We start from the raw sequence: 23,391 nt of genomic DNA on the forward strand, positions 1-23,391 counted from the left end.
CTGGAAGCATTAGTAAGATTATGTTTTCACATAAAATGTTTAAAGGACAGAAAAAAATAGGAGTGAAAAAACAATGAATGGTTAAATTTTCAGAGACACAGAGGCAAAAAAAAAAAAAAAACTACATGTCAGGTAAGAAGGAAAACTTGAGGCCAAGTCTCAGAAGGGTTAGGAAACTAGGCACGGTTCTGCAGAGCCAGAACTTGGGATGAGAGAAGAGGAGTTTTGTAAACATGGAAGTACAAGGTAAATTGGGGCCAGAACCTGGATCATCCTGACCACCTGAATAAGAAGTTTTGGAAGCTCTGCATGAGGCAATAAGAATTGCTACGGGCATCTGAGTATGTGTGTGCACGTGTGTGTGCATGTGTGCACGTACGTGCGTGTGTGTTTGTGTGTGTGTGTGTGTGTGTTGGGGGCTATCGGGTCTGCAGCTAAGTCCTGGCCTAGCACAGTGTTGGCTAAGTTGGAAGCATGAGAGAGTAAGTCAGGAAACTCAGTAGGGACGATTACAGCTGTTCACACTGAGATGAACGCTGTGCACAGCTGGCAGTGAGGGGTGGAATGAAGGAGGCTTGATCTGCTTCTGGGCTCCTGCAGGCTGTAGTGATTTATGGCTCCAATGAGTGCCACCCTTTCACCCCACAGCCACTGTAGGATCAGAGAATCATAGGGCTGGGAGGGACCTGTGAATTCATTTAGAGGCTGAGAAGTGCAGGGATCCACCCAGGTTTAAACCCAAAGCACAGGATGGCAGACAGGAGCCCTGACTCAGGAAGCAGAGAGAGAGGAGTAGAAAGCTGTGAGCCTGCATTCACTCCTGGCCCCCACACTTTGGGTACAACATCAGCCAAGTAACAGTGTCAGTTTCCTCATCTACAAAATGAGAAGAACATTCATTTTATACTTTCGTTGTGAAGAAAGAATGAGACAATAACCAATTCCCCTGACACCCTGAGGAGGACAAAAGGTCCTGGGAAAGAATCAGCAGACCTCTATTCTAGGCAGCCCACAGCTCCACCACTCACTACTGACTCTATTTGCGCTAAACAATTAAACACATTAACTTCCCATCTTCTACCTATAAATATAAAGATGCCAGGTGTCAGACAAGATCGCAAGATGCCATCCAGATAGGAGGTCCTTCTAATGCCTAGTACACAAGGCTTATAGGATCTCTAGGATGGGAGAGAACTTTAGATGCTCAAGGAACAGAGGGAAATGTAACTTAGGACATGAGGGAGTGAGTTCTACCCAGTACTCCTTATTAGCATGTCATAAAGTGCAATGATTTCCTGATTTCCTTCACTTAATTCTGTTGCTTTGACAGCACTGGGGGCTGCTAGGATGGTGCAAAGAGACAGCAGGTAACATAGGAGACCATCTCCAACAGAAGAGAGAAAAAATGACTGCTTCCTCTCCCTTCCTTTAGGGTAGGGCTCTTAGTACTATTTATATTTTATCAAGGGTGGCTGCGATTGTCCTTAAGACTATTCAACAGCACGGACCAGGGAAGTGATAACCTCCACTTTATAGAAATGTCCCCTCCTACCAAGATTCTACAGCAGTGGCCCAGGAGTAATGTGCTGGGAAGAAAATACCAAAGGGTGGTGTCAACATTTGGCACACAAGACATCCAGTCAGGAGGTCTTGGATTTGAATCCTATGCCTGCCATTTTCAATCTATTTAGTCTTGGGCAAGAAATGTAACATTTAAGGGCATCTCTCCTCTTTTGTAAAGTAGAGAGAATGACATCTAGTCCATTAAAACATGATCATTCCTTTAGGGAGTAAATGAATTGATGTTTGTAAAGAGCTCCAGAGCTCAATAAACGGTGATCATCATTACCGTTTGGAGAATTGGGGTCTTCAATAAATATGGCATTTTTACCATAGAGACACACTATAGACATTCCAGATTATTTCTAGGTCTAATGTTTTCTAAATGGCAATGATGAAAAAATAAGAAGAAGAACATGGAGTTAGGAATAGAAGAAAAAAAATCACTGAAATACAGAATTAGGCAAATGTGCTTTCACCTTTTAATGGCTATGGACTCCAAAGAAAATGAAGCTTCCAACCATAGCTGGCTTTAGATCTAACTGAATTAGAGCTCTTTCAAGGATCTGCATTCTAGTTTTGAGGCAAGATGGCACAGCCCCACTTACAAGATGCATTCTTTCTGTTGCATTCATCCCCATTTGAAAGCACAGGGTATCTTTCGATTTTATGGCATTACTGCTTTTTTGAATATTGAAACCAATATCCATATGGAAGTAGCACAAAAGAAGTAAGTGGAGAAATAGATTGGAGAGGGGAGCGCAAGGAGGAAAAAGCAGAAAGTCACTCATTTTGTTCCACTTTGAGAATTCATGCTCTGAGAAGTCTGCAAGGCAGTTTTCACATAAAGAGGTTACCAGTTTGAAAGCACCTACTCTACTCTTTAATGAAAGAAACATATGTAGAAATTGATCAATAAAAAATTTCCATGGGACACTTTGGCAATACCCATGAGAATTAAATATGCCTTCCCCCTAAATTCCACTTCTGTAAATTTACTCTATGGATATATGTGAACGTGTACACAAAGAATTATGTATGCACAATGATATTCATTGTTTTTATTAGTGAAAGAATGAAAAGAACTTATTTGTCTTTTAAAAGGGCCAGTAAAATAAATCACAATATGTTCCTGAATTAGAAAACGGTGTAGCCATAAAATTAAAAAAAAATAGAAACATCAATATATGCTGAATAAAGCAATATGAAAAACGGGGGACACGGTATGTTTCCATTCCATGTAACAACAAGAGGGGGGTGTATACATATACCCTTCCATAGAGTTTATTTTTCCAGCTTTATTCAGATATAATTGACATATAACATGGTATAAGTTGAAGATGTACCACATAATGATTTGATGTGCATATATAGTGCGAATAATACTACAATAACTCTAGTTAAAATCCATCACCTCACATAGTTGTAATTTTTTTCTTGTGATGAGAACTTTTAAGATGTACTTTCCTAGAACTCTCAAATATATTATAGAGTATTGTTAGCTATAGTCACCACACTGCACATGACACCCCTGGGATGTATTGATCTTATAGCTGGACCACCTTCATCCACCCCTTTCCCCTTCTGTAGAATGCAGTCTCTCAAATAAAACAGGGTGCACTAGGGTGGGGATAGAAGATTTCGTTTTCACTATTTGCCCTTCTATGATATTCTCTTTCAAAAACTGTACGTGTATTATTACCTTTTCCAAAAATAGAAAATATTCTATTGAGGGTATAGAAAGATGTCATGGTCTCCCTCAGGGGTTCCTGATGTTCTAGGGAACCCCCCAAAAATTCGGATTATTATCTGATAAGAAAAGATCGCCCCACACCTGGCACATTCAATGTGCCCAGGAAGAAGCCAGTGAGAAAGAAATCGCTGTTCCATTTGGAAGAGAGTCGCCGCTGTGTCAGGAACACATACACACAGAGGCCAGGCCCCCAGGCACGGCTCCTGCAGAGGGAGACCTACTATCAGTGCCATTTGCAGTCTGTGTAAGCCTTGACTTTGGAGCATTGCGTGTTCCATGAACAAGACTTCCTATCTCCTACCCTTTCTGGAAGGGAGCTGGAATGTTTCCCTGCTCTCAGACTCAGGCCCCACCAGCAGGTGGCTGGTTGGCGGACAAGCTGAGATGCTCTCTGCTTGTGTGTTGGTTCACGTGTTAGTTTGTTGCCTGCTCCAAAAACCCATGATCTATCTGCGTATTGAGGATGTGCTCCCGCGCTCTGGCTTTCAGAGGCTGAGTTTTACTCAAGGTCACACCAAACAGTGTGGCCAGGGGCTGACCCAGCCTGGCCACTTGCTGCTGCCTCTTTGCTCGCACTCTCTGTACTCGTGTTTCCTCATCTGCAGAGTGGCACACTGATCATTCTTCCAACAAGGCCGTTAGGAGGAGCGGTGGGGCCCATACCCTGAGAACAGCGGCTGGCAGGGACCAAGCACTGAATAAACCTCAGCTATTTTTAGTAGTGAGTTACCACTGTCTCACTTTACTGATTTGGAAGCTGAGGCTCGCGGCCACTTTTGCAAATTCACGCCACTGAATCGAGGCTTGGCTTGTAAGTTGTGGTCGGAGCCTCTTCACTAGCGCCCAGATACGTGCATTCACCAAGCACTTGGCCTCTATTTTCCTGTCTGTGAAATGGAGACTTTGACTCCATATGTCAAAGAGCATATGTTAGAATGGCAGCAGCTCTGACTGCAGCAAGCAGGGATGGGACCAGAGACAAAAAAATCTCCCAATTTTGCCTTTAAGATGCTCATAAGTGAAAATGCAACTGTGTTGGAACCTTCCTGCAGTCACATTTTATGCTTGAGGAAAGCGCAAGAGTAGCCTCTCTCTGTTGTTCATTTGTTTTCTCGTCTAAAATGCTAGTAGGCAGCAGTTCAGGCCACGTAACCACTACTGTGGAATAATTTGTTGCTTGGAGTAGCCCTACTTACTAGTCCTCATAGAAAAACAAAAGTGCACTTTGCTTCTCACATAATCGCCACATATTTGGCAGACTAAGTGCTCTGATAAACGGTTGGCATTTGACAGGTGAGTGAATCGGCTTTCCCAGGTAAGGACGGGCAAAGCCAGCCACTTTCACCCAAGATGAGGCCAACTGAGCATGGGCATTTCAGTGGAAGCTGCCTTGTCTGTTTGTGTGCCTGTTGTTTTAAGGCTATCGATTGTTAAGACAAGGGTGGGTCAGGAGATGGAAAAACAAATCATTAGCTGCAGCCGCCCTCATAAGCTGTTACAACGCTCAGAGAAACACTAATGGATAAACAAGGTCAACAGAACACAAGGGGCCAGCTCACAATGTCCCAAGGTGGCCAAGCCTTAGCCAGGCCTCTCTTCCCCTAAACAACAAGCAAAAATCATTAGTATTGACATTCGGGGTAGGCAAACCGCACGTTGAATGAAGAATGACTTCACCCCGGCTTGCCCATCATATCTGTGGGCAGGAGGTAATTTACAAGCTGCCCTCTCTGTACAGAGATGGTGCAATATAGATGGTCCATGACCACTTACACTTGATCTTTGGGGTGTTTCTTCTTTTCAGTGATGGAGGGGAGTGCTGAGTCAGGTCAATATTTAGTCAGGATGAATATAGTGACAGCAGGCCCAGTGCTCTGCGTACACCATCTAATTCAATCCGTATAAGTATTCTAGGAAGTTTCATTTATTATTCTTATTTCACAGATAGGGCAATGGAGGCTCAAAGAAAGCAAGTCACTTGCCCGAGTTCTCTGTGGGGAGCTGGGTCTTGAGTACTGAAGCTAGGATTCGAACTTGAGCTACTGGAACTAGGGTGAACAATTCACCCCAGTCCACATGAGACTTCATTTCAGCACCCAAACTCCCACGTCCTGGGGAACCCCTCAGTCTGAGGCAGAAGTGAGATGGTTGGTTACCCTAAGTGGAAATCTAACTGTGGACCATTCAGTACCTTGTACGATAGAAACAGAGGAACACAGGTTGGAGACTTAGACCTGATTTTCCACGTCAGCAGAAAGCCACAGGTCAGCTAAATGATCGCTAAAGAGTCACTACTTTAAGTGTGGTCAGTGGCCCAGCAGCACAGACATCTCCCGGGAGCTCATTGAAAGGCAGAATCCCAGGCCCCACCCCAGACCTGCTGAACCAAGATCTGTGTTCTAATACGATCCTCTGGGGATCTGTATGAACATTAAATTTTGAGAAGCACAGTTCTAAAATCCTTTCCAGAACCATCCCACTGTGATCCGAAATCAACTTGCACAGCATGCATCTCTTTTGGGTGCCAGCTCTAGAAAGGGTCCCAAGGACAGGGGAGGAGGGTTCATCCCTAGGGACTTCCAGTCTATAAACTGAGGCAGGGGCTGGATGGGGCAGCACAGAGCAGCTTGCAATCAGGTCCAGACTTCATGCCATGGACTGATGTCCCTCAATGTAAGCAGTGTGTTGAGACGAAAGAACATAAGCTCTGGGCTCAGATTGACCTGGGTTGGAGTCCTGACCCCACTGCCTGAGTGACCCAGCAAGTGGGGACTCCTGAGTCACAGCGTGCACTCTGTCAAGTGGTTAAAGTCACCCGTCTCGGTGGTTCTCAAGCTGGCTGTCCTTCAGAATCAACTGAGGCGTTTTAAAAGAAATGCAGATGCCTGGGCTCCAGCCCAGAGAAGTGGATTTAATCAGAGTGCCCTGGTCCTTGATGGTAGCATAATTACAGAGTTCTCCAGGGGATTCCTTTGCGCAGCCAGGATTTAGACCCACTGGCCTTCCTCTTAAGGATGATGGTGAGGTGCTGATGAAGTTACTCACGCCAGCATCTGGGACAAAAACAGGCATCCCGGCTCTGCTAAATTCCGTTCCTCAGTCAGTGGCGCCACACCACCTGTCAGCACCAGCACTGCTCTCCACAAACGGGAGCTGACGAATTCTCTAAGGAAACCAAGAGGTCCGTAAAGTCCATGGCTTGGGCTTCTCACAGTGATGTTCTTACTTATTAAGCGTTTTATTTCATTTTATCCTCTTATTTTATTTTACTTATTTTGGCCATGCCACAAAGCTTGTGGGATCTCAGTTCCCTGCCCAGGGATTGAACCCAGTCCTTGGCAGTGAAAGCCTGGAATGCTAACCAAGCCTCCTGAAGTTAGGAAAAACCAGGCAACAGTGCCAACTACTAGAGCTAATCAATGAATTTGGTAAAATAGCAGGATACAAAATTAATGCACAGAAATCTCTTGCATTCCTATACACTAATGATGAAAAATCTGAAAGAGAAATTTAAGAAACACTCCCATTTACCATTGCAACACAAAAAATAAAATATCTAGGAATAAACCTACCTAAGGAGACAAAAGACCTGTATGCAGAAAACTATAAGACACTGATGAAAGAAATTAAAGACGATACAAACAGATGGAGTGATATACCATGTTCTTGGATTGGAAGGATCAATATTGTGAAAATGACTATACTACCCAAAGCAATCTACAGATTCAAGGCAATCCCTATCAAACTACCAGTGGCATTTTTCACAGAACTAGAACAAAAAATATCACAATTTGTATGGAAACACAAAAGACCCTGAAGAGCCAAAGCAATCTTGAGAAAGAAAAACGGAGCTGGAGGAATCAGGCTCCCTGACTTCAGACTATATTACAAAACTATAGTGATCAAGACAATATGGTACTGGCACAAAAACAGAAATATAGATCAATGGAACAGGATAGAAAGCCCAGAGATAAACCCATGCACATATGGTCACCTTATTTTTGATAAAGGAGGCAAGCATACACAATGGAGAAAAGACAGCCTCTTCAATAAGTGGTGCTGGGCAAACTGGACAGCTACATGTAAAAGAATGAAATTAGAACACTCCATAACACCATACACAAAAATAAACTCAGAATGGATTAAAGGCCTAAATGTAAGGCCAGACACTATAAAGCTCTTAGAGGAAACCGTAGGCAGAACACTCTATGACATAAATCACAGCAAGATCCTTTTTGACCCACCTCCTAGAGTAATGGAAATAAAAATAAAAATAAACAAATGGGACCTAATGGAACTTAAAAACTTTTGCACAGCAAAGGAAACCATAAACAAGACAAAAAGACAACCCTCAGAATGGGAGAAAATATTTGCAAATGAAGCAACTGACAAAGGATTAATCTACAAAATTTACAAGCAGCTCAATATCAAAAAAACAAACAACCCAATCCAAAAATGGGCAGACCTAAATAGACATTTCTCCAAAGAAGATATACAGATTGCCAACAAACACATGAAAGGATGCTCAACATCACTAATCATTAGAGAAATGCCGATCAAAACTACAATGAGGTATCACCTCACACCAGTCAGAATGGCCATCATCAAAAAATCTACAAACAATAAATGCTGGAGAGGGTGTGGAGAAAAGGGAACCCTCTTGCACTGTTGGTGGGAATGTAAATTGATACAGCCACTATGGAGAACAGTATGGAGGTTCCTTAAAAAACTAAAAACAGAACTACCATATGACCCAGCAATCCCACTACTGGGCATATACCCTGAGAAAACCATAATTCAAAAAGAGTCATGTACCACAATGTTCATTGCAGCTCTATTTACAATAGCCAGGACATGGAAGCAACCTAAGTGTCCATCGACAGATGAATGGATAAAGAAGATGTGGCACATATATACAACGGAATATGACTCAGCCATAAAAAGAAACGAAATTGAGTTATTTGTAGTGAGGTGGATGGACCTAGAGACTGTCATACAGAGTGAAGTAAGTCAGAAAGAGAAAAACAAATACCGTATGCTAATACATATATATGGAATCTAAAAATAAGAAATAAAAATGGTTATGAAGAACCTAGGGGCAGGACAGGAATAAAGATGCAGATGTAGAGAATGGACTTGAGGACACGGGGAGGGGGAAGGGTAAGCTGGGACAAAGTGAGAGAGTGGCATGGACTTGTATACACTACCAAATGTAAAATAGATAGCTAGTGGGAAGCAGCCGCATAGCACAGGGAGATCAGCTTGGTGCTTTGTGACCACCTAGAGGGGTGGGATAGGGAGGGTGGGAGGGAGACACAAGAGGGAGGAGATATGGGGTTATATGTATATGTATAGCTGATTCACTTTGTTATAAAGCAGAAACTAACACACCATTTTAAAGTAATTATACTCCAATAAAGCTATTTTTTAAAAAAAAGTTCCCAAAACGAACTAATTTACCAGAAGGTTAGTATTCAGGATCTTACACAACTCTGTTTTTTTTTTTAAGGAAGAAGAAAAATTCTGAGCCATCTACTTCTAATGCACCATTTCACTGATAGAGCTTCCTTCGGACATGGATCCTGAGTATCCCCATAAAACTGTAAGTTACAGCCTGCCATTCCTGGGGCAGCTAATGGAAACACGTGGCGCTGATCACGTGGCTTCCGGATTGCGCATCGCAAGGGCGTCAGTCCCTGTGAGTAACCTCCGCGTTGCCTCACGACAAGGGCACCGTAAGTTATAAACTGTCGCAGAGCTTTAGAAGCAGGCTTTGAGACAGATGCTAATAATTCCATACAGGAAGGGCGGAAAGTTTTGCCTTCATTTTTTTTTTTTTTAATAGCACGGCCAGTCAGCCAAAGAAATCAGTGTTTAATAGTCGAGCAACACACAGAAGGATAGATAAAAATCGATACCAAATCCCTCTTTCCTTCCCAAGCAACTATTAATAAACTCCCTCAGCTTTCAATTGTCTGTCCCCATTAGAGTCTTGGGCAGGAAGGAATACGGGGCATGGAGTCTTTATGGAGGTTTCCTGCCCTGCTCATTTCTCTATTCTGCCTCTGCTTCTGCCATTTCCCTTCGTTATAGAATAATGACAAAGAAAAGATTAGAAGTAGCCTGGGCGGTACATCTAACCCCAAAGTACCAGGGGCTATTTGAGGAGGTAACCAAATGCTCCCTTTCTCAGCGCACACAGATACCTCCACGGGGATGCATCGCTGAACATATATTCCCAAATTGTCATGTTTTCAAAATCCGCTCTTTTCTTTCTAATGCACTTGGTTTTCACATCCTCATACCAAGGCCAATTCCTATGGTGCTTTGCAGATTATGAAGTTTGTTTCAACCTCTGATTGAATCTCTCTGTCAGACAGACCCTTTAACCCATCGTATAATGGGAAAAATTGACACAGAGAGATTCACTAATGTGTCCAATGTCACACTACCAGAAAGTGACAAAGTGGGAACTTGACCGGGGAGGATTGGTGAGGAGCTGCTGAAAGCTCTTCACCTATATTTCTTTCCCTCCTACCTGCATCTCCCCCAAGCAAACCTCTCACTGATAACTGAGAGATTTTTACAGAGACGCTGTCTCATTTAGAGTGCTACTTATATCAGTTGTAAGATCTCCCTCCGGGTCTGTGGCCAGTTTGCCCTGAGATCTGTCTCTCAAACTCTGGACTGCCCAGGTGCTGACAGGTGCAGGACGCACTGCCCAGGCTGCCTTGTTGGTTGCCCTCTGGCTGGATTCCACCAATGAGAGGCAGAGGCTATGCACTGGAGGGCGGGCGCAAGAGAGAAGTCAGGGTATTTCTCCATCTCCCTCTGTGCCTGAGGCTGAATCCTTCCATCCTCAGTGTCTTAGGCCTGCCGCGATTCCAGCTCCTGCCAGGAGGCCCTGGGTCCTGGCCTCCAGGACCACGTCTCGTCTCTCTCCATCTTACACTACCAGTTTCTTGCTATTGCTAATCTCTGGGTTGCCTCCGCACCCCTCATGGGGCATCTCAGCTCCTCCATCACCCACATAACTAATGACCTGCATTAAAGTCCTTCTTTGTGAATTAGCTGACACGGTTGCTGTTTTCTGGTTTGACCCCGAAAGATATCATCACTTTTAAAAATTTTTGCACATTTGTATACTGGGTTGGATATAGAGGGAAAAATCAAGAAAGAATCAGATTTTACTGATGGCTCACCATGGACTTCCTGAGGCTTGGCAGTTTTATATGCCTTGTATATTTTAGTCCTCAAAAGAGAACTGTGGGAAACACATTATCATTATTCTCCTTTCACAGAATAACCTGGATATCAAAATGTGAGGTGACTTGCCCAAGAATACAGAGCCAATAAGTGGAACGGCTGAGATTCTAACGTAGGTTGTTTTTACTTCTTTATCAGTCATGGAATAAAGACCAGGCTGGGACTCCCTTCTGGAACAAATACTGGAGATAATGTTGTAAGTATCAAAGTCTGTAGTACAAATGACTTGCATTATTTTTACAAGCATTGAGCTAAATAGTGAAATGGCAGGTATACGTAACACATAATTAATACAAGCCTTAATATCTAACGATGCTTTGGGAAAACTGAAGCAGTAGAAAAAGCCAGGGTCCTGCCCGAGGACAATTCATGCCTTTTAATTAGATTTTTTCTGATTATTATTTGATGTGAAAAAATAAGGCGGAATAATAAAAGTATGGATTAGATTCACACTTCTGTTATTAATTGTGATTCCACAAAGTCAAAACACACATACATCTTAGACCTCAACCATTTTTATTTATTTCTTTAGCTATCAGCTAGAATATTCTTTCTAGCATTATTATTACAAAGAATCTTCCTTTCATAAAAAATATCTCCCTACGCTTTGCTATAGAGAGTAAAGGGCACTGAAATCAGCCTCAAAGCACTGAATTGGAGTCTTGGCCTTAACTTTTACTAGATGTGTGACCTTGAGAAAGTTGTTTCAGCCATCTGAGGCTCAGATTCCTCATCTAAAAAGAGGAATAATTATATTTTGTCTACCTCCTACAACGGGTCATTTTGAGGATAAAAAAATAATGTAGATGCATTTTAAAAAATACAAATTGCTCTACAAGGATCACGTTTATTAAAGTACGTTTACATTCATTATTGCGTTTTTATCCTCAGAGCAATCTGCCACAAGTGCTTTCCTTCATCAGCAAAATGCATTAATATGAAAAAGGTAAGTGTGAAGACCACCTTTACAAAAGCCTTGCAAACAGCAGTTTTGCCCAGCCTTAACAAATGGCAATTTTTGAAATTGGTGGCCTTGCTGAGCATTTCCGGCTACTTGCACATAAGGTGGTTCCTGCCTATCCCAGCCTCATGGCCAGAGAATGCCAACATCTGTAGTAAAGACACAGAAAATGCCAACATCTGGGATAAAGACACAGAAGCCAAGTGCAGCTGAGAACTGACATTGTGACCAGGTGGATTGAAACAAAGTGCAATTCTACCATCTTATCTGATGATTTTGCTTGTTCTTCCGACATTTTCGAACATCAGTCTTAATATTCTATAACTCTGTCCCTCTCCTTTTACACTGCAGAGTCCTATGAAGAAAGATGTAAAGTGAACCAGAAAAAAGGGGGTGGAATTTCTTACATTCATTTAAATATCTAATATCTAAGGGCGCGTCCTGACTTCGACATTTTGAAAACAAACAAAAAGCAGCAGCTACTGTTTCAGCAGCAAAGCGGTGCGTTTCTCTTGTCAACTCACATTCACCAGTTTTGCTAGGGAACGTCAGCCTTCTGGATCCGCTGAGGAACTGGATTCCCTTCCTCTCTGATCTCCAACACCCATTTCATCTTGCAGTTTCAGCACCTATTTGTAAGTGCCTATGTGCCTGTCACTGGGCTGAGCAGGGTGCTGAGGACACCTGAGGTTAAACAACACTCAGGCATTGAAAGAACTCTCAGCCCCCAGCCCCATCCCTGCCCCCCAGTCCCCAGCTCCCTCCCACCAGGCACCGCTGTACTTTGGGGCAAATAGCATTGCTCAGACCACCAGCTGACACTGCTGCCCATTTCCCCTCTGACCTTGGCCCAGGTAACTTTTCTCCTTCCTCCCTACTTACAGAAAAGTGATTACCGCAAGTGGGCAAAACAAAAACAAAAACAAAAAAAACAAACGTAAAGAAGAAGAAGGGGTTCAGTTCATCCCATCCAGTGCTATGATACAAGTTCATATATGCATTTCAGTTGTCAGAATCCAGAGGGATTCACGGAAATGCCTTCAATTTTAAAGGCTGTGCAAACCTGGAGCTCACATTCAAAGAAGGCTGACTTCCAGCTGCTTTGTAACGATTTTAACGGGACAACAGAGCAAAGCGTCTTCCTATTTTCAGCCCTAGCAATTTGGTTCAAGCGTGATCTCAACCACTTTAAGCTCTGATATTTCTAGCCACCTCTTATGCTGTATTTTCTCTTAATGCCACCAATCATGTGTGAAATTCTGTCGCAAAACTAATCTTTGTGGGAAATGATATATAATGACTTCTTTAAAGAGAGACAGAGAGAGAGGGGGCGGTGACTATGGCCTTTGTTGTTTTTTGACATGTTTTTCATAGTGTAATACAGATGGAAACAGCTCTTTCTCAAGGTCAAAGCCGAAAGAGTTTTCTGCTTATACAAGCATCACTCTTTCTTAAGCCGGAAAAGCCTTGAACATTATCCTCATGACTTGACTTTAAAAACATCTAAGGTATAGAATGGTTGATCAACTTGAAAACCAGCTGTGCTCAAAATATAGTTTCATATCCATCTTATTAAATCAATAAAGTTTTGCCTTTCAAATGATGTGAAAAGATTTACGAATATACAAAAGATGTGAATGAGAAATAAAATTTGGGTATTTATATAACAAGGCACTATTTTAGGATCCAGTGTTACACTTACACACACACACACACACACACACACACACACACACACACACACATATATGCTAGCCAACACACCTGGTCTTATCAAGGGAGATTTCAGTCAAAAGCAGCTGTGACCAAATATTCTGCAGTGGAAGTCAGAAAACACTAATTTAAATTTTTCACTTGTTTTTTGGAACAATTATGCCACCCACAAAAGGGTAACTTTGCAAGTCGTCATTATCTCATGAATTTTGGAACTTGTCCCTTAAATAAACTCATCTCGTTTCCATGTAATTACAGCAACTAAGAAGGTCCTTTAAAAAAGAAGAAAAACTTAGCTCAAAATTTAAGGGTCCTAATAAAGAATCCATGTTACTGACATCTTGATCATCCTTGGGATTTGGTTCCCGAAAATGAGAAATTCATATGAATCTGAAAGAGAAATGTCTTGAGGGGATTCTCATAGATTTCAGTTTCCTGCATCTGATGCTTTCTGACAATATTCACCTGTCACATCCGCCATCCCTGTTATGTAGTAATTGACTGCATGCCATTTAGATTCATTTGTAATAGCACACAATGGTAATGACTTCAAACTTCAAAAAGGGAAACCTGGACTAACAAATTCCTTCCTGAATTATTCTCTCCCGCTGGCAACCTCGGGGAAATAGAAACATGTCCAGAGTGCCTGAGGGACTCAAGTAGACCTAATTCCCCATAACAGATCACTCAGTACCAACTAATTAGGATGAGTTAAATGTTTCCACTGAAAACACACACACAAAGAGGAATGTTTTTCTCTGCTGCCTGCTGTTTTCTGCTCATTTCCTTCCTTGTAGCCTTGCCGGGTAACTGCTTTTCTAACACAACCAAAAGTGTAAACGCTGACTGGAGAATGTTCTAAACATCCCAGCGGAAAAACAAAGTCCTTCCTATGACAATGTACAAACGTGGCTATTATAGGCAGGGGAATAGGCTGCTGGTCTAGAATTTTCCTACGAGATTTTTTTTCTAGCTGTTGTATTAAAAGCTTCCTCCATCAAGTATTTCTTGTTATGATAGGCACAGCGCTAAGTCTTCTTCATGTTTTTCTAAGGCATTTTAAGGAAGACAGCTGATTCACAATTAGCAGCACGCTGCACTTGAAAGGCTCATTCGCACTTTCTAAATTTTGCTCGCCCTTTTCTCCGGGTTTAATGGATACGCCATGAATAGTAGCATTGAGAGGGAGCTCTAATATTTGTCTCAAGTTCTGCTCATTTGTTTAAGGTGCATACTTTCTTTTTTGCAGCAGGATTCTCAGGGAGCAAACCCTCGCCCCTGCCTGGCTGTAAGTACCCCCAGAATCTCCATCTGGTTGATTTTCGGCCACATCGAATTTCCTCAGTGCCATCAGGCTCCCATTTTCTCTCCTGATGGCCAAGGGCTGTGACATGGCACCTCTCTGGCAAACTGTGGACAATTTGTGAGGTTGGCAGGACCACGGGCAGCTATTCATCACGCCAGCAGTGGAGAAATGTGTGCAGCCAGATGGAAGGGGAAGATGATTCAGACATACTGGAGACAGTACACGGTTACAGACTTCTGCTGGGATGCACCTGCCCTTCATGCCAGCGCTGTCCCCTGACCCAACTGTAACCAGGTGACACGGGGCAGGTCTGCTGTACTGACAGCCGCCCAGGACCGCTGCCTTCATCCGCTGAGAAGTCTTGCAGCTGCTTGTTGTTATCTGCGGATCAATTTTTTTTTAAATTTATTTTCTTATTTATTATCTCTAGGTCTCACTTGCAAACTGAGGATCATAATACTACCTTTTTCTTTTTCTTTTTTTTTTTTTTTTTGCCACATGTGGGATCTTAGTTCCCCGACCAGGGATTGAACCCGGGGCCCTCGGCAGTGAAAGCGCAGAGTCCTAACCACTGGACCACCAGGGAATTCCCTATTTCCGGATCAATTGTTGTTAACGGCTCTTCATCCTCGGCACATGCCATTTTTTAAGTCTGTCAAATATTCCTGGGGGGTGGAGAGGGTAACTTCACAAGTCTTTATGATTTTCCCTTGCTTTTACAGTAAATCCCAATCAGGTTGCTTGCTGGGATTTTTCCTCTCTTCTTTCTCCCGTGTGAACCTGATTCTTAACTCCAAGTAATGAATGCGAGATCCACAGAATAAGTAACAAACGTATCCACGGTGACCGAACAGCAAACTCTTAAGTTACTGCGCAGTCAGTGCAAATGAACAATTATTGAAAACACTGCCCTAAAATTTCAGTAGGAGATAAGAGTGAGGCTTAAGTCATTAAAAGGGTCCATTAGCCTCGTGAGTCTGAGACAGCACACTCAAAACACGAGCTATTCTGGAGAACTGGAGATATTACTTATTCCACCAACTTGCACACACACAGCTGACTCCAACTGAGAAAGGACAGGGTCCCAGTGTCCAGCCCCTAAGGGGAAGGGGGTCTACAGAGAAGCAGAGTCTGGGTCAGTCTGTCCAGGCAATGAGTCTTCAGTTAAACTTGAAAGGCGTAGCAGGCGAGCAAAACTGACAAATTAGATTATTTACAAGGGAAGTAAATACCCTGCTTGCATACCAATTCCTCGGGTGTTAGACCATCACCATGCTCTTCATCACTCCCTGCTGGGGACACAAATAAAAGACTTCTGACACCTCTACCCCATTCCCGCAAATCATCAGAAAAGCCCAAGAATTCAGCCCTGCTTTCCTTTTGTCCCTGTTCTCCCTGACCTGATAAACCCTCTGCAGTTCAAAAATGAAGAAGAAAGTCACAGTTTGGGTGACCCAACTGCAAAGTGAAAGCACTGTTTTGAAAAATTACCTGAAATAGCTACACACACATAAATACACATATGTGCCTACGTACATACACACACACATACATACTGTTAAGGATGTGCAACATTAAAATGCTGTTGAATCTTAACACGCCTGGGTCGTATTGTCAATTCTGACCCTAGATCATGGACCACACATTTTATGAGAGACAGGTGGGCTCCCAGAGTTCTGGATGCCGAACAGCTTGAGGGAGGGGCTGCATAATAGAACCTGAAAGAAACAGCATTCCTAAATACACACGATTTCCTCCGAGAATAGAAAACCGTATCTCATGCCGGAATTATGGTAAGACCGAACCGTGCTCATGACACAGAGGGCAACTTTAGCCTTGCCTTTAAAAGAGTATAGTTTCATCTGAAGCAGGACATCACATTTCAATGTGTGCTATTAAAAACTTGCATTACACAGTGAAACTAATTGCCCTGTGAATCACCCTGCTTTACAAGACGGCTGGACTAGCATGCAGTTAATAATACGAGCTGGCCCAGCGAATATTTCTCCAAGAGACGCAGGAAAATCCAGTACAGCACAGATGGCCTCTGGACCAGTACTTTTACACCACTGCTCTAGTTAACACTACATCCTCACCACCATCACCTTAGGCATTGTTGCAAGAGGTTGAAAACTTAAGCTAACATTAAAATCTTCCTTTCCATCTCTCAAATACCATTACAGATGCTGAAATGTTATTTTGTCCAAAAGACATATTATCTTTACAAGCTTTTGCATGTGTCAAACACATTCACAATAAACACTTGCTATTTTATGAATTGCCAATTAACACGCTTACCACCTCTATCACTACCCCCTGGAAAGAGTGTTAACTCTGGATTCTGCTTAAATTTGTCTATCAAATGAGGAGCCTTTCTTTAAAATCGATTTTAGTTATTTTTAAGACTTATTTCCTAACATGACGCAAATTAAAGGGAAATCAAAACTGCTGTCAAGACAACTAAAAAGCATTCAGCTTTTGCATACTTTGGCAAATGTTTCAAAGGCTGGAGCGAACAAAACAAATAGTACGCACAGCAATAAACAACCGAGAAACTAATACTGCCCCAGCGCAAGTTTCTCGAAATACCTCTTTAATTGAAAAATGACTCTAGCTTACATATTTCCAAGCAAGTCAACTAATCACCCAGAGCGTTTGCATCATGGAACCCTCGCCCCTCTTCAGCTGCTCTCACAAACCTTTTAATATCAGAGAGATGCCCTTAGGTGATGATGCGGGATGAAACTTACAGAAGGAAAGCATAACTTCAGGGAGGAGGAAAGGATATTCCGTCTAACTCCTTGGCTTCCTATTTAGGGAAGGCTTTTGCCTTCTCCCCATCAGTAAGTTGCAGCGTTACAGTGCAAATGTGCAGCTCCCAGCCCACTTAACACCGCTCCACTAAGAGCCCAGATCTAAGCCTCAACATGTTTTCTGGAAAGGCAGGCAGCTCCGCAGAAAACCTAAGGGAGGTTTCCACCACGGCACGCAACTAAACTGCACAAACATTTAACAGCTCCGAGACCTCTAAAGGTTTAAAATAATATGCATTTTGTGCCAGGCTGCTCTAGCTGGATGGAAAACTGGGATACCGTGGAAGCGTGCTCTCAGCTGCCCAAGCACCGCACACCAAAGAATGTTTTCCCTTTCTGCCTCAGAATTAGGGACAAACCAACATGCTTAATGAACCGTGGATATGGACTAAGCTTCCCCGGTATCTACAGCACAGAACTTTGTTTTACATTCCATTGAGTTTGCCCGTGACTTTCCCACGCCGCACCATTTCTCCTTCCTCACCTAGCTAAAAAAAAAAAAAAAAAAAAATCAACTTCATGCACACAAATCGAGGCAAAGTTTAGCCACCCTCACCCCTGCCTCTTTCCTTTTCCAACTTCAACTCCTCTGCGACTAACAAACAGCCCCGATTGTAGCACAAAGGAAGCTCCCAGGGCTGCACCAGCCGGGTCCTCCAGTTGCCAGCTGAAGGTAGGTTTACTGGAATAGATTCTCGAGGCTTGCCGAGATTTTCCAAAGGGCTTGTCTGCCCTGGTGAAGAGCTGGGCACCCCCAGCATGACATCATCAGCGTGAACACTCACCAAAATACATTATGCTTCTCATTAATCAGACAGCCGGAACCCCACCGCGGCGTCTTCGGCATCAGCTCGCACCCAGGGCTGCCGCGCCGAGCCAACCCGTTTCATGCTACATTCGGCGGAAACGTCCCCGGCGTGGAGAGCAGGGGCGCCGAGCGTGCCGCCTCCGCCGCGGGATGAGCGCCTCGCGGGCCGCCTTTCCCGGGCTACGGTCCCCGGCGGCTGGAGCGTGCGCTCGGGCTGCCTGCTGCACTGCCCATCTTTACTGTAATCCGACTCCTCCTTGCGATGTCCTTGCTGCGCCTGTGACATCAGGACTGAGAGTACTACAAACAGACCCCCCCCCCACCCCGCTCCACCCCACCCCACCCCACCCCACCCCCGGTTCGCCGCGGCTCCGGGAGGCGCTCCGATTGCCTGCCTGGACCAACCATGGTGCTCGGGAAGCGTTGACGAGCCCAGAGACCTGGGAGGGGGCGGAGTGAGGGGCGCGGGAGGCTCTCTTAGAGAGAGAAGGGTCTCCAGAGCCACCGAGGCGCGCCCGGGGGGAGAAATTCACCGGGGGGTGGGGGGCGGGAGGGGACAGGGTTAAGGCGACTTCTGTCATTGACGTGTCATTAAACACACTTTTATCCCGCCCCTCCCGCGAATGGCAGCATCCCCGCCCCAAATGAACCTCCCCTCCCAAGTTTAAAAGGCAGTAGGAAGAGGAATGGTGCCTTGTGCCTGCATTCTCTTTGCTGTGGGCTTGAGGGTTGGTTGTTGTCTGTGATGGTTATACCTAAAAGCCTCCAGGGACCATGGCTAGGGTAATACAGGTTTCCACTGAGAAGTGATCAGATCACAGAAACCCAGCAGTTGGTGAAGAGTTGCTTTTATTTCTTGAGTATTTTCTGAGCTAGGTTGATAGAGAAATGTAAAGAAAAATAACTGGTGATGAAAGGCACCTCGCACTTGCACGAGATCACATTTGCTGCCTCCCGAAGCAGGCAGTAGAAAGGACACTGAGGCTGAAATGATCCCTGACCCCTAAAGGGGAGAGACATTTTAGCCTGAAAGATAACCAGGATTGTGTCATAATTCAAGTCTGGTCACCAGTACAATATAGACACACACACACACAAGCACTCCCATTACATTTGAGATGAACAGTCGAGAAAGGCAAAGCTTAGCAAAGAAGCTTAGCCCTTACATAGAAAAGGATGTTAAAAAGAAATCCCTGAAAGCTGGACTGATTAATATTTCAATGCTCTGCACTGAAAATAAACCCATAGAGCAAGTTCAGTTTCATAAGGACTCATCTCTTTGGGGCCCAACTTACCTACTGGACCATTTAAACAAACATTTCTACAAAAATCTATTAAACTAAGAACTGAAGATATTGATAAACCATAATGGAAAAGAATATAAAAAAAGAAAAAAGCAAATAAAAATTTAAAAAAAAAACTGAAGATAAAGAACTGTAGCCTATGGAAGCAAGCAATTGATATATTTTAATAGTTTTGGTAAGCCATGGTAGCCAATATTTCTCCATTGTGATATTAAAATATTCCATGGTCTTTCCTTGCACAATTCTGTGTCTGTTGATGGGTTTAATACACTAGGAGGGGCTGAAGCCCGTAACAGCTTGCTCTGCAATCTTGCAGTGGATTATAAAGAATTTGGTGAATGCAAATAGATAATCATATATAAATCAGAAACATTACAGCGAGTCTTAGGATAAATCTGGTGATGCTCTTTTAGAAATAGTCTTCATTTAAAGCAATTTGGAGGAAGAAAATGTCAATAGTAAAGAATATTTACTTTTTTTACTCCTATTTTTAAACTAAAACTAAAAAGAATGTTACAGGAAAATCCTGAAGACAACACATAAGTGTTTTTCCTTTTGGACAGATGGAAATCATCCAAAAGTACAATTATTGGCCTTTCCCTCAGGCAAAAGAACCATCTGTGGTAGAGCTTATTCATGAAGCTCATCAGGTGTCTTGACGGCCTACATGGGCTAGGGGGCGCTGTAGTTTAATGTTAGAGTTTTTGGTCCTTTCGACTTCCTGTAGTTAGAAGGTGGAAGCTTTTAGAGTTGCATTTAAAACAGGAGATTTAAGATACTAAAGGACTCTCTTAATAATTAATAACACCCTTGAATTTGCGTGGCATTCTGCAGTCACAAGGTCTTTTCACTTATGTCATCTTTCTTACTAACAAACTGAGATCTTGAAAGGCGTATATTATAATCACAAGAACCTGAGGCTCAGAGACTTTAGGCAACTTTCTCAATGATGTCAGTAAATGTCAGTACAGAATAGTTGTCTTACTATTTGTATGTTGACTTTACGTTCAAGTCCCCAGCAGAGCTCTTTATTCAAATATATAAATTCTAAATTTCCCGTTTATAATGGCTCAGGTAAAGATCTCCCCCAATCGTATTACATCACTGCATGTTCCAGAAAAAAATATATATTTATATGGTAATGAAAATAAGAGGCAGAGAGCATTTGGTACTAGAACATTCCAACCTCTGCCGGGTCTGAAAGAGCATGGCATCCAAGGAGCAACTCAGTGTTACATTCATACAATGGAATTCTGTTCAAACAAAAAAATGAGGGTGTCTGCTTTATTTAAACACGTGTGCCCCGTCCACCTCCAATTCAGGGTTATCTGGAATGTCAAGACCTCCGATAGAAAAGTTGCTTATTTCTGGATGGAAAACAAGTGGTTTTGATTTTACTTGTACACTTATTATCGTTTCTTCTAAAATTACTTTATGTGTATATATTATATTTATAAAGAAAAAAATGAGACTATTTTTATCTTGAAACAAAGTAACATCTAAACAAAGGCACAGCTGAGGTTGGCTAGACGTAGGGTTGTGGACTCGACAGCCGTGCCTGAGAGACGTGCCCATATGTCACCCCCAGGAGAGGACCCAGCAGCTCCCAGGGAAGGACTTCGTTCACACCCGTGGCTTCTCTCTGTCTCTCAGAAAGTATGACAAGCTGAGAAATTCTGAGGGGGAATAAGGTAGAAATAGACCTTTCACTAGTAAAACAAAGGATGCCCTAAAACCAGTCACATATTTGGACTGAAAACATCATGGGAAGATGTGAATTTTCTCTTTGCTCAGATATCCGGAGAGCTGCCTGCCTGGATTCTCCTGTCTCCTGAAAGTCTTGTTCAAAGGTTTGTCAGGGTAGTCATTCCCAGTCTCCCTTCTAACAGTTCAGACTTCCTTCCTCCTTCCCCTGGCTTTTCCTAACCCCTCACCACCCTCTTAAGTCTCCATAACATTTATCACCATCTGACCCACTACTGTGGACATCTGTTCATTTTGATCTCTCTCCATTAGAATATCATCTCCACAAGGGCAGGGATTTTCCTTGTTGTTCACTGCTGTCGCCACCATCCTTACAAGGGTATCTGGCACTTGTTGCTACTCAATAAACATTTGTGAATGAATGAATGAATGAACATAACTGAGTACAACCTTACTCTGTGTAAAACATCATACTTTCCTATGTGCCTGCAGTCAATTCTTTGAGACTGATGGCGTTTGATGCAAACTGTTTACACAAATTGAGTGTGTCCATGCTTAGCAGCAGCTGTTCTTACATTCCATGCAATACAGATGCCAGGTGGTCCTGCAGACCATAATCTGTGAGCTTGCTTGTCCTGTCTCATAGCTGAATGCAGCAGTCATGCAGCACTGACTTAGCAGAGCCCGTTTATGTTGCCTTCCTCTGTGTCTTAGTTTTGCCCACTTTCATCTCTTCCGTATGTATCAGCAATAAAGTTTTATCCAATGTTCCTTATTCCAGGCTTGCCCAAGGCCAACCCATGCTCCATATTAGATCCATTATTATCTTTTTAAAACAGATGTCATCAACTCACTCCCTTGCTCAAGACTCTTCATTGTCTATTTCACCTACCAGGGTATATAGGGCCTTTCACAACTAGCCCCTGATTACTTTTCCACTTGTGAATATGCTTGATCCTTCACAAGCTTCACTCCAATCCCATTGCAGAACTACAGTTCCCCTAAAGACTACACTCCTCTTACCTGCTGTCTTTATCTGGACAGTTCCTATTCAACTTTTGGGGCTTTGTTCAAGTATTATTTCTACTGAGAACCTTTCCTAACTTCAAGAATGAAGGAGGTACTGCTCCTATTTTGTTTTCAGATAGCATATTATCTAAGTCCTACTTGAGCACTTAAACAGAGTGTGGGGATTTCCCTTTACTTGTCCGTCTCCCAAATGAAAGAGGATGCTCTTTTTTTTTTTTTTAAATCTCTAAGACCTAGTATAAATCAGTATTTAATGAATGATTCCATTATTTATCTATTCATTCATTCCATGTTTACTGAATAAATTCTATATCTTTTGAATGTCTACTTTGTGCCATGCATTTTACTAGGTGATGGATAAAGAACACTGCAGAAAGTGCAAAAGGCAATGGGGGACGGGCCTGAGGGTTACCAGTAAGAGCAGGAAGGTCAATGTGCTAGAGAGGAAGTAGGTACTGAGGAGGATATTAATAGTTGAAGTGAAATAGGTTACATGGAGCCTAATTCAGTAGGACTTTGGTTGGCCATATCATAAAGATTTAGACTTTTATTCTGACTTGTATAGAATGTCTTTGGAGTAACGTAATTTGACATATTTTAACAGGTTCACTATGGCTAATGCATGGAGAATGGATAAAAGGGAGCAAAGGAAAACACAGGTGACCACTTAGGAAGCCTTTGTAATAATCTAGAAAAGAAATGGTGGCTTAGACCAGGGTAGGAGCAGTGGAGATAGTAAAAGGTGATTGGAATCTATACATATGACAAAATGGGTCAATAGGATTTCTTGATGAGATGGGAAAGTGATGGAAGAGAAAAAAAAGAGTAATAGATTATTTGAAATTTGGGGACTGAGCAATTGGAAGGTGAAATTTCCACTAACTGATAAGAAGACTGTGGAAAAACATGTTTGGGTGGGGGGGTAGGAGGTAGTCAATGTGGGGCCTATTTAGTTTGAGTCCTATTATAATATTCAACTGGAAACGTTCCCTAGCAGTTGGCCTGTATAAGTATGGAGTTCAGGGGAGATGCTTGAACTTCATATTTAAAGTCACTGTTTGTATCATTTTTTTTAGATTCCACATATAAGTGATATCATATGATACTTGTCTTTCTCTTTCTGACTTACTTCACTTAGTATGATAATCTCTAGGTCCATTCATGCTGCTGCAAG

At 42.8% G+C, this 23,391-nt stretch overlaps 1 protein-coding gene across 4 annotated transcripts in view; it reads right to left on the bottom strand.

The window, feature by feature from the left end:
* Positions 1-23,391, bottom strand: part of ZNF385D (zinc finger protein 385D) — a 924,724-nt gene that overhangs the window by 301,118 nt on the left and 600,215 nt on the right. The window contains exon 1 of one of the 4 annotated variants that reach the window (XM_082392763.1): positions 18,158-18,486. The exons of 2 other annotated variants lie outside the window; for them this stretch is intronic. In XM_082392763.1, the coding sequence (XP_082248889.1) occupies positions 18,158-18,179 (22 nt within the window). In that variant the 5' untranslated portion in view covers positions 18,180-18,486. Of the gene's footprint in view, positions 1-17,309; positions 18,039-18,157; positions 18,487-23,391 lie in introns of those variants that run through there. One more of the 4 variants, XM_082392764.1, reaches the window with a different exon arrangement.

Source organism: Balaenoptera borealis (assembly GCF_965194805.1).
Source record: "Balaenoptera borealis genome assembly, chromosome: 5".
NCBI lineage: Eukaryota > Metazoa > Chordata > Mammalia > Artiodactyla > Balaenopteridae > Balaenoptera > Balaenoptera borealis.